Raw genomic sequence first — 12,346 nt, 5'->3', positions numbered from 1 at the left:
CAATTCACAATTGCTTCAAAGAGAATAAAATACTTAGGAATCCAACTTACAAGGGACGTGAAGGACCTCTTCAAGGAGAACTACAAACCACTGCTCAATGAAATAAAAGAGGATACAAACAAATGGAAGAACATTCCATGCTCATGGGTAAGAAGAATCAATATCGTGAAAATGGCCATACTGCCCAAGGTAATTCATAGATTCAATGCCATCCCCATCAAGCTACCAATGACTTTCTTCATAGAATTGGAAAAAACTACTTTAAAGTTCATATGGAACCAAAAAAGAGCCCGCATCGCCAAGTCAATCCTAAGCCAAAAGAACAGTTGTTGTATTTTTAGTAGAGATGGGCTTTCCCCATGTTGGCCAGGCTGGTCTCGAACCCCTGACCGCAAATGATCCGCCTCCCAAAGTGCTGGGATTACAGGCGTAAGCCACCGTGCCCGGCCCTCAAAGATACCTTGTACTCATCAAGAAAGGTCATCGTGTGCTTCAGATGGCAGAGAGATATATTTTCGAATAATTAATATAGAAAGATAGAAAAAAATCTTTAAAAAATGTTGGTGCTTGAAGGAATATTCTAGTTATGTGAAACAATTCTGGGCCAGGTGCAGTGGCTCACACCTGTAATCCCAGCACTTTGGGAGGCCAAGGCAGAAGGATCGCTTGAGCCCAGGAGTTTGAGACCAGCCTGGGTAACATAGCAAAATCCCACCTCTACTAAAAATTAAAAAAAAAAAAAAAAGCCAGCCATGGCGGCTTATGCCTGTGGTCCCAGCTACTTGGGAGGATGAGGCAGGAAGATTGTTTGAGTCTGAGAGGTTGAGGCTGCACTGAGCTGTGATCATGCCACTGTGCTCCAGCCTGGGTGACAGAGCAAGACCCTGTATCAAAAATAATAATAATAATTTAAAAATCTTATATATAACAATTCTCAGATGATGCTGGGTAATTATGGCTATAACTATATCCCAATCATATCTATGTAGACCATTATGTATATTCTCCATTTCCTTATATCTAAAATCTTTATGATCACACAGACTCAGTTATTCTGAAAAATAGTATCTGATTATAAAATAAGACATACTCTTGGAGAAAAGTTGGAAAATATAAGAAAATAATAAAAAGTTTATATGCACTGTTAATATTCTGGTGTGTGTTTAGTTTTCTCTCTTAAAATACCCTGAATTTTTTTTCCGACATCAAGTATTCTTTGAAAACATGATTTTTAGGGTACATGAGATTCCATAGAATTGTTACCCACTCCAACTATTCTCTTTTATAATATTGGGAGACATTTAAGTTGTTTCCTTCTTCCCCTAATATAATTAAGTCTCTCATGCACTTCCTTGTATATTAATTTTGTGAGCATCTTTGATTGTTTCCCCAGATAGATTCCCAGAAGTGGAATTGCTGGGTCACAGAACACAGACATGTCTGGGTTCTTAATGAGTACAGCAAAATTGCCCTGTGGAGAGACTGAACCGTCTACACTGCCTCTGGCAATGTGCGTATTTCTCATTTTAGCGTCTGAGCTTTCTGCTGCCTTTAAATTTAGTAATTGGTTTTATTTTTATTTTTATTTTTTTGAGATGGAGTTTTGCTCTGTCTCCCAGGCTGGAATGCAGTGGTGCGATCTCAGCTCACCGCAACCTCCGCCTCCTGGGTTCAAGGGATTCTCCTGCCTCAGTCTCCTGAATAGCTGGGACGATAGGCGTGTTCCACCACGCCCGGCTAATATTTCGTATTTTTAGTAGAGATGAGGTTTCACTGTGTTAGCCAGGATGGTCTCGATCGCCTGACCTCATGATCTGCCCGCCTCAGCCTCCCAAAGTGCTGGGATTACAGGCATGAGCCACCGTGCCCGGCCGGCCTATTGACAGTTTTTAAAGTTGACCTTTGGGAGCTGTCACCATTCCTTTTAAGAAGAGTGATGAGTAGAGGGCGATCCTTTTCCTTTTTTTCCCTACCAACTTGTGCGCATCACCTCTGCTAGATCGAACCTAAAATTTCTTTTCTTTTCTTTTCCCTCCCTCTCTCCCTTCCTCTCTCTCTCTCTCTCTCTTTCTTTTGAGGCAGAATCTCACTCTGTTGCCCAGGCTGGAGTGCAGTGGCGCCATCTCGGCTCACTGCAACCTCCGCCTCCTGGGTTCAAGCGATTCTCCTGCCTCAGCCTCCTGAGTAGCTGGGATTATAGGCATGTGCCACCATGCCTGGCTAATTTTTTTTGTGTGTGTATTTTTGTATTTTTAGTAGAGATGGGGTTTCGCCCAGGCTGTTCTCAAACTCCTGACCTCACGTGATCCAATTGCCTTGGCCTCCCAAAGTGCTGGGATTACAGGCATGAGCCACTGCACCCGGCTTGAACTTAAAATTTCATGAATCCAAAAATTATGTATTTATCACACTGCTGAGCTTTATAAAAAAAGAAACAAAAATGATGTAGTATACAAATGCTGATGAAAACGACTCTGAAAAGGGCTTGACTTGGGCTGTGCAAAACCTGGTCTCTAGTCTCCATTCTCTTCTCCATTCATTGCTATGTACTTTTCAAAAATACACTTTTAATTCTTTTTTCATATTTTCACTCTTCTTATCAGAAATTTGTTTTTAAATACAGAAAAGTAAAAGTGAAAAAAATGACAGTTGTCCATTTTTCCACCATCAAACATTAACCACTGTTAACATTTTGGCATATTTGACTTTAACCCCTTTTTAAAGCCAATATTTGAAAAATTAAATTTTCAGATCTTTTCAATCCTTAAATTCATTGCTATATGAATACATAGTTTTATTATTTTAGTTCACAATTAGAATACTCCAGGCTGGGAGCGGAGGCTCACGCCTATAATCCCACTTTCGGAGGCTGAGGTGGGCGGATTACTTGACGTCAGGAGTTCAAGACCAGCCTGGCCAACATGCGGAAACCCCGTCTCCACTAAAAATACAAAAATTAGCTGGGTGTGGTGGCGTGCACCTGTAGTCCCAGCTACTTGGGAGGCTGAGGCAGGAGAATCGCTTGAACCTAGGAGGCAGAGGTTGCAGTGAGCCAAGATCGCGTCACTGCACTCCAGCATGGGTGACAGAACAAGACTCCAGCTCAAAATAAATGAATCAATAGAAATAAAATTAGAATATTCCAGATAAACCTCAAGATCTTTATTCTCTTCTCCCATCCCAATCTTCCTTTCCCCTTCCTAGAGGCCCTCTAGCTTGAGCTTTATAACAATCTTTTCAATCCTTAAATAGAAAATAGTTTTATATGCATATGCTTATCTACTGGCAAATTATAATATTGCCATTTTGCATTGCTCCAAATTTGCATAAATGGTAATCTTGCTGTATCATCTTTATATCTTGCTTTTCCCCCACTCTATCTATGCTTTCAGGATTCATTCATGTAGACACTTGTGAGTTAATTCATTCCTTTTCATGTTACATGACCGTCCGTGGTACATGACTATCTTGCTTTTTGATTTCCTTATTAATGGCTCTTTAGGACGTTTCATTTTTTCCCACCAGATTGTTGCAGCAAATCTCAAGCACACATGGGAGATTTTCTTCAGTTAAATTCCTAGAAGTGGAATTGCTAGATAAGCTTTTTCAATTTCAATAACACCAAATAGCTCTCCAGAGGGGCTATATACAACATTTATAACCCCACCATATACGTACAAGAATACTGGTCTCTCTTTACCCTTGACCACATTTTGTCATTCTTATAGGGAAAAAGTTGGTTTCCTTTTCTTGTTTTATTTCCAACTAATAGTGAGGTTAAACATCTTTCCATATATATTTATATTTAAATGTATATTTTATATTTATATTTAAATGTATATTTTATAAATATATATTTTATATATATATATATTTTTTTAAATATGGAGTCTAGCTCCATCACCCAGGCTGGAGTGCAGTGGTGTGATCTCAGCTCAATGCAACCTCTGCCTCCCAGGTTCAAGTGATTCTCCCACCTCAGCCTCCCAAGTAGCTGGGACTACAGGTGCCTGCCACCATGCCCAGCTAATTTTTGTATTTTTAGGAGAGATGGGGTTTCACCATGTTGGCCAGGCTTGTCTCGAACTCCTGACCTCAAGTGATCCACCCGCCTCAGCCTCCCAAAGTCCTGGGATTACAGGCATGAGCTATTGCACCTGGTCCCCACATATTTTTTAGCCATGTGAATTTTCTCTTTTGGAAGAGATATTCTTTTGATACACTGGTAGACTGAATTTTTTTGAATACATATTTGTAATATAGATGAGCCTGACATTTTCTTTAATTTTGCTGTTCTCTTTTTGGTGTCAAAATTAAACTAGTCTCAGAATGTGTTGAATAGCTTTCTCTATCTTGTTCATATTCCAGTGAATTTTGCATAATATAGTCTTTTTGTGTGTGCTGATCACTCCAGTAAAACTTACTTGTTCTGGACATCTTAGGAGGTGAAGCATATCCTATACTTCTAGTTCGATTTCATTAGTGATTATTACTTTTAATGGCAAAAATCTCAATTACTTTTGCACCAACCTAACACTTTTCTTCTTGGGTCAAGTTTTGTAATTTTTATTTTTGTTAAAATTACCTTTTTTCTAATTTTTCAAATGTATTGGCATAAAGTTTGTGGTATACTTTTGTGCTTTCTAAAATTTTTACTCTAGCTGGTATGTTCAGTTTGCCATTTATCGTATTGTTTGTATGATTTTCTTGATCAATCTTACATGAAGTTTTTCTATTTTATTAGTCATTAAGAGAACACCAGCTTTTGGCTTCTATAATCAACTTCATTTTCTTTTGTTCTTTGTTTTACTCATTTCTGCTTTTTCATTCTTATTTCCTTCCTTCTGCTTTCTCTGGGTTTCTGTAGTTGTTATTTTTCTAACTTTTAACAATTAACTCCTTTACATTTTTTCTTATTTTGTAAGAAGTATAAAGCTATAAGTCCCCCTCTAATTATTATTATTATTATTATTATTTTTATTTTGAGATGGAGTCTTGCTCTGTCACCCAGGCTGGAGCGCAGTGGCCTGATCTCAGGTCACTGCAGCCTCCGCCTCCAGGGTTCAAGCGGTTCTCCTGCCTCAGCCTCCTGATTACCTGGGATTACATGCATCCACCACCATGCCCGGCTAATTTTTGAATTTTTAGTAGGGACGGGGTTTTGTCATGTTGGCCAGGCTGGTCTCGAACTCCTGATCTCAGGTGATCTGCCCACCTCAGGCTCCCAAAGTGCTGGGATTACAGGCGTGAACCCCGTGCCCAGCTAATTATTTAGTTGGATCCCACATGTTTTATGATGTCAGGTTTTCATTGTCATTTATTTCCAAATATTTTATAATTTCCATATTGGTTTTCTTTTTAATCTGAATGTTTTCAGTTTCTAAACATGTGTTCTTTTTCTTTTAAAAATGTACGATAAAATCTTTCAACATATAAAAAATATAATACCTGTGTACATGGTCCTGTACTCAACCCCTCACTTAAGAAATAAAACTCGAATATATGCTTATATTTTTTAATTTTTATTTTAATTTTTATTTTTTTGAAACAGAGCTTTGCTCTTGTTGCCCAGGCTGGAGTACAATGGCACGATCTTGGCTCACTGCAACCTCTGCCTCCTGGGTTCAAGCAATTCTCCTGCCTCAACCTCCTGAGTAGCTGGGATTACAGGCGCCCACCACCATGCCTGGCTGATTTTTTTGTATTTTCAGTAGAGATGCGGTTTCATCATGTTGTCCAGGCTGGTCTCAAACTCCTGACCTCAGGTGATCCACCTGCCTTGGCCTCCCAAAGTGCAGGGGTTACAGGCATGAGCCAGTGCGTCTGCCCAATTTTTAATTTTTAAAAATTCATAAGTAATAGATGTACGTGGTTAAAAAAAAAAAGTTCATTCTGACTTCCTGGCCCCTTCCTCAGAAGCAGCTGCAGTTACTAATTTAAGGTGTATTGTATCTACACCTTTTTGGCTCTCTTTTTGTTGTTGATGTTTAATTTTACCACATTGCGGTTTGTGAATGTGGTCTATAGATTCTTTGGAATTCATTTAAGCTTCCTTTGTGGCCCAGTACATAGTCAATTTCTGTAAAGAATAGATATACCAAAGTTTTTTTTTCTAAAATACAAGCCTGATCTCATCACTTACTTTTCATAAGCTTCTGTGGTCTTCGGGTGAAAGACCAACACCCTCAGCATATTATTTCCCGAAGCTTCCTCTCTAGCCAAGGCCTTGGCCCTCGCCTTGTGGTCAACAAATTTATGTACTCATAGCTCTCATGCATTTTAGGGTCAGCTTTGAGAAGTCTGAACCATCAGAGCTGTCCAGGAATAGAGAGTCCAAAGTCTGGCACTTCAAAGGCCCAATAAATACTCACAGAGCCCACTAGGGAATGAGCCGTCCTCTGAGTCATACTGAGGCAGGACTGTCACCCCATGGGGGACCACTCTGCATGGTGAACTTCGATCCTTACTCACTACTTGTTCCTGCTGAACGAGATTCACCTCATAGAGGCCTCTGATTGCTGTACTGCTTCCATTTTAATTTGTCAGCACTTTCCCTTCTTTTTATTTTTGCCGGATCCATAGTGGATCACTTGACAGTAGCATTCTCCCATCACTTGGCCTTCTATGAATCAGTTGCTTAACCCCAGCTAAGGCCCACTTCAGTATGAATCCAGGCTGAGCTTCTGCTCTGAAGCCCCCAGGATGGGGATGGGGGTGTTGAGGGAGGGATCAGATAACCAACTGTCATCTCTACACATTTCTGGTTTCAACCTCAGCTAGGAACTCATCTCTGCATTATCGTCAGCGTCTCTTCCAAACCTTTTGATCCATTCCCCTTAAATCCCTTAGCATCTCCTCAGCACCTCCCTACCTTTTTTTGGGATAGGCTGGTGTGCAGTGGCACCATCCCTCAACCTTAACCTCAACTGTAGCCTCAACCTCCTGGGCTCTACCTCCCAGGCTCAAGCCATCCTCCCACCTCAGCCTCTCAAGTAGCTGGGACTACAGACACATGCCACCACACTTGGCTAATTTTTAATTTTTTTTTTGTAGAGACGAGGTCTTGCTGTGTTGCCCAGGCTGGTCTCGAACTCCTGATCTCAAGCAATCCTCCCACCTCAGCCTCCCAAAGTGCTGGGATTACAAGTGTGAGCCACCACGCCAGGCCCTCTTCAGCCACAGAATGATACTGTTTGCTACCTTACGGAGAAAACGGAAAACATCAGGAGTGAGCTTTTATTTAGCCACTTTCACCTCTTTTCCTGCTGTTTCAGAAGTGTCTCTTCTCCTCTCTAGGTTAACAGTAATCCTGTCGCTATACACCTTTGACCCCATCCCTTTTTGTCTGTTTTGTGTGTGTGTGTGTGTTTTTTTTTTTTTTTAAGACAGTCTTGCTCTGTTGCCCAGGCTGGGGTGCAGTGGCACAGTCTCGGCTCACTGCAACCTCCACTTCCTGGGTTCAAGACATTCTCCTGCCTCAGTGTCCAGAGTAGCTGGGACTACAGGTGTGCGCCACCATGCCCGGCTAATTTTTTGTATTTTTAGTAGAGATAGGGTCTCACTATGTTGGCCAGGCTAGTCTCAAATTCTTTTTTTTTTTTTTTTGAGATGGAATCTCACTCTGTCGCCCAGGCTGGAGTACAGTGGCTCAATCTCAGCTCACATCAACCTCTGCCTCCTGGGTTTAAGTGATTCTTCTGCCTCAGCCTCCCAAGTAGCTGGGCCTACAGGCACACACCACCATGCCCAGCTAATTTTTGTATTTTTAGTAGAGACAGGGTGTTACCATATTGGCCAGGCTGGTCTCGAACTCCTGATCTCATGATCCACCCGCCTCGGCCTGCCAAAGTGCTGGGATTACAGACGTGAGCTACCGCACCTGGCTGCCTGTTTTTATTTTATGGATTATTATCTCTGCTCCTGAGGCTTCAAGTCTTCCCTTCTGAAGCCATACTTCCCAAAAGAGCAGTCAGCATTCCCTCTCCACTTCCTCAACTTCCACTCTTCACTCTTGGAGTTCGATCTGGCTTCCTCCCCTCTCTATTAAGATGGCCTTTGTTGGCCATCAAATTCTAAATCGGTGGCGCATCTTACTCGACCTCTCTAGAGCATTGACGATTCTGACCACACTCTCCTTCTCAAAAGTCTGTCTTCCTATGTGCCTCTGATGCCACTTTCACAGCATGTGGTTCATGAATGTCACCTATAGATTCTTGAGAATTTCTTGAAGCTTCCTTTGTGGCCCAGTAATCAATTTCTGTAAATGTTCCAAGCATGTTTGAAAAGAACAGATATACCCAAGTTCTTTTTCTAAAATACAAACCTTCTCTCATTTCTTCCTGGTCTTCCATCACTTCTATGGTCTTCAAGTGAAAGACCAACCCCCTCAGTCTTGAATCTTTCTTTTCTTTCTACCTTTTTTTCTTGACCCTTTGATCTTGAAATGCCGGTGTTCCCAGCGTTTTCTATTCTTTTATCTCTCCACACACCAGGGAAGCACATGCTTCACAAAAGGGGACGGTCTCTCCCAAGTTCTGAACAAGTGCTGCCATGGGGGAAGGCTGGCCCACTGTCGTCAGACTTCCCCACTTTTCCAGAGCAGTCAGCTACAGTAGGGTTTTATGTGAAATGTCCCAAGTTTATTTATTTATTTTTGAGACAGAGTCTGGCTCTGTCACACAGGCTGGAGTGCAGTGATGCAATCTCAGCTCACTGCAACCTCTTCCTCCTTGGCTCAAGCTGTCCTCCCACCTCAGCCTCTTGAGTAGCTGGGACCACAGGTGTTCACCACCATGCCTGGCTAATTTTTGCATGTGTGTGTGTGTGTGTGCGCGCGCGCGTATATTTTTTTTTATAGAGATGAGGGCCTCACCATGTTGGCCATGGCTGATCTCAAACTTCTGAGCTCAAGCCATCCTCCCAGCTGGGCCTCCCAAAGTGTTGGAATTACAGGAATGAGCCACCATGCCCAGTCAAAGATTGAAAACCCCAACTTTAAATATTGATAATGAATAGAAAATTTCACAAAACCATGTAGGGCAAACAAAACACAAATATTACTCCTTAGGGCTTTATTTCCCCTCTTATTTGACTACCTATTAGGCAGTTTATAAAGAACTTATTAGTGGTGTTAGTTCACACTTATTGAGGGCTTACAATGTGCCAGAGACACTCTTCTAAGTAGTTTACGTTTACTCTTCCTTTAATCTTCAGAATAACATTATCAACAAAGTGTTATTATTAAACCTGCTTTATAGATGAGCAAACTAAGGCTGAAAACTTGAGCTCAGTCATCCCTTAGTATCTGTGAGGGATTGGTACCTCAGTCCCCATGGATACCAAAATTCTCGATGCTCAAGTCCCTTGTGTAAAATCAAAACCACCTTTGTAAAAAGCATAACTGAGAAAATTATGATAGTGAAAGAGATCTGGCCTGACTCCATCTTGCTTCTAACTTCCAAGCTGTCCTTGATCATTCCTGGACATAGGTGGAATTAATGTTGGAAAGAACTTAGTTTATAGTTTAACTTTGAAACAAAGGCAATAATAGCCCTTTCCCAAAACAAATCCCCTCCTTGCCTAGGAACGGGTCTGCCTTTGTAGACTAACAAATTAGCTAAAAGATTAGAAATTATGGTTTAGGAGGTCACGCAAGCTGGAGGCTACACGATTCTGACCCTCCCCAGATTGCTTCCGGGAGTAACATCACTGTTCTAAAACCTAAAATCAGTGCTTGAGATATTTTGCAGAACCCGTGTTCTAATGCACCAGCTGACGCCACCCAGCCCTGTAATCTGGCTAATCTGATCCTATGGTCCTAACCCAGGATCTGACTCAGTGCAAGAGGACAGCTTTGACTCCTTTCCTCTCTGATCCAACCTATCAACACTCTCTAATCCCCAGCCCCCCAGCCACCAAATTATCCTCGAAAACCCTGAATTTCCGGGGAGACTGATTTGAGTAATAATAAAACTGTGGTCTCCTGTTCAGCCAGCTCTGTGTGAATTAAACTTTCTCTATTGCAATTCCCCTGTCTTGATAAATTGGTTCTGTCTAGGAAGCAGGCAAGGAGAACCATTGGGTGCTTACAAAATGCCAGAATACTTGCATTTAACTTACACAAATCCTCCAGTATATTGAAAATCATCTTTAAATTACTTATAATACTTAATACAATGTAAATGCTATATAAGTAATTGCTATGCTGTATTGCTTTCAGAATCTGTATTATTTTTATTGTTGTATTGTTATTTTTTACTGTTTTCCCCCACAAATATTATCCACCCACAGTTGCTTCAATCCGTAGATGGGGAACCTGTAAACATGGACAGCTGACTGTACTTTGTCCTATGTCTCAGAGACACTGAGTTTAAGGCCCAGGATTCCATGTTGACCATCCAGCTCCAAAGCTGAAGCTTTTAATCACCACACACCACTGCTTTCCCACTCAGCAGATGAAACTGAGGCCCAGAGAGGTTAAGAGGTTGTCCAAGATCACAGGGGTGGTGAGTGACCAAGCCTGGATTTGATCTATCCTCACAGAGACAGATATTTGCAGGTACTGCTGTTCTATATTAGTTACCTGTTTCCCTTGCTAGGCTGCATCCCTAGCTCTCAGACCAGGGATAGAATTCAAACGTTTGGAAAATTAATGCCTTGAAGACTCAAAGCAGTCCATTCACTTCCACGAGTAATTTCACTTGCTTTCTCACAATCCCTAGGTAAGATAACAGTTAACATATAATCAGCACTCCCATGTGACACTTTTCAATGGCCATGCTAAGCACCTGATATAGGTGTTATTATCTCTTGTAAATCTCACCAACACTGTTTTCCAAGAACTAATATCCTCATTTAATGGAAGAGGAAACTGAGGCTCAGTGACTTGCCCAAGCGCCTGCCAACTAGTAAGTGGCAGAGCCAGGATTCTAGATCAGGCTCTATGACCACAGAGTCCACATTTTTCTTTTCTTTTTTTTTGAGCTCTGTCACCCAGGCTCGAGTGCTGTGGTACGATCTGGCTCACTGCAACCTCTGCCTCTCGGGTTCAAGTGATTCTCCTGCCTCAGCCTCCCGAGTAGCTGGGATTACAGGCACACACCACCACGCCCGGCTAATTTTTGTATTTTTAGTAGGGACGGGGGTTTCACCATGTTGGCCAAGCTGGTCTCGAACTCCTGACCTCAAGTGATCGGCCCGCCTTGGTCTCCCAAAGTGCTGGGATTACTTACAGGCGTGAGCCACCGCGACCGGACCAGAGTCCACATTTTTGACGTCGAGGCCACACTCAGTTCCACAGATGGGGAAACTGAGGCCCAGGGCAGGGCACTACATTGTGCCAGCGGAATCGTGGCCATTGAGGGAAGCCCAGGCTGCACACCGATTCTTCCTCTTTGATCAGGGAAGTCACTGAGGTGCAGGAGGCGGAGGGCGACAAGTGGAAGCCCCTTCCCATTATTAAGGATCGAGAGCGGGCGTAATTTGGGAGGCGGAACCACCAGGGCAATGGCGCAAACGGAGAACCGGAAGTGCGTCACTCAACGGACGGGAGAATAAGCCGGAGGCCACCAATGGGAACGCCGCGTTCGTGTTCGCCCCGCCCCAAAGGAAGAAGAGTCCGCCTTGCGACCGTATCCGCTAGCGCGGCCTGGGATGCGCTTGGGCTCCCTGGTGGGTAACGTGGGGAGCTAGGGGTTAGAGGGGAAAGAAGAGGGACTTCAAGGAAGGCGAGGGGAGGACGGAAGGTGGGGTGGGCGAGACAGGCAGTGGGGTCCGGCCCCGGGGTCGGTCCCGTGGGCTGTGGAACTCGGGGACTGGGGTCTTGGGGTTTCCCCCTTCTTGATGGGGAAACTGAGGCCCAGACAGGGGCCGCAGAAAGCAGCGGACTGGGATCTCCTCCCGCAACACACACGCAGACATCTAAAAATCTTACCATTTAGTGAAAAATATTTTTAATCGTAATTACGATTTAACAGGTAAAGATACTTTTCATTGTAACAGGTGAAAAAGCAAAATATAAAATTCGATTCAAACTGTGATTACATCTATGGAAAATACAGCCTTTGCCGACCACCCTCTTTGTCCCGCCGCCCTCCGTGCTCCCCTCTGTTTTGTGTACGGAGTTTCTTACTTTGTACAAGTCCGCAGCCGCTTATGTTACAGCCCCGAGGCCAGATGCGTTTAAAATCGAGGAGTTCTCGGAGTTTGGAAAGGTAAAGTCCCTATGTTCTATGTTAGGTTTCACCCTCAGAGGGGGCTGGAGCAGCGCCTTGTAATCAAATACACGACCCTTTCCACAGCTAAAGATATGAAGATACGCATATATTACATTGACCGGGTCGCGGTG

The 12,346-nt window shown here is 42.9% G+C and overlaps 2 protein-coding genes across 5 annotated transcripts in view; one reads left to right on the top strand and one right to left on the bottom strand.

Moving 5' to 3' along the window:
- Positions 1-11,505, bottom strand: part of IL4R (interleukin 4 receptor) — a 95,076-nt gene extending 83,571 nt beyond the window's left edge. For both annotated transcript variants that reach the window (XM_034951120.3, XM_034951121.3), the window contains exon 1: positions 11,232-11,505. In XM_034951120.3, coding sequence (XP_034807011.3) covers positions 11,232-11,357 — 126 coding nt within the window. In that variant the 5' untranslated portion in view covers positions 11,358-11,505. The remainder of the gene's footprint in view (positions 1-11,231) is intronic.
- NSMCE1 (NSE1 homolog, SMC5-SMC6 complex component) overlaps positions 11,489-12,346 on the top strand; it is a 43,777-nt gene continuing 42,919 nt past the window's right edge. For 2 of the 3 annotated variants that reach the window (XM_063597404.1, XM_063597403.1), the window contains exon 1: positions 11,527-11,670. In XM_063597404.1, the coding sequence (XP_063453474.1) occupies positions 11,571-11,670 (100 nt within the window). In that variant the 5' untranslated portion in view covers positions 11,527-11,570. Of the gene's footprint in view, positions 11,671-12,346 lie in introns of all 3 variants that reach the window. The other variant, XM_003807758.5, reaches the window with a different exon arrangement.

The sequence above is a fragment of the Pan paniscus genome, chromosome 18 (assembly GCF_029289425.2).
Source record: "Pan paniscus chromosome 18, NHGRI_mPanPan1-v2.0_pri, whole genome shotgun sequence".
In the NCBI taxonomy this organism is placed as follows: Eukaryota; Metazoa; Chordata; class Mammalia; order Primates; family Hominidae; genus Pan; species Pan paniscus.
This window is presented reverse-complemented; position numbering and strand designations above follow the sequence as displayed.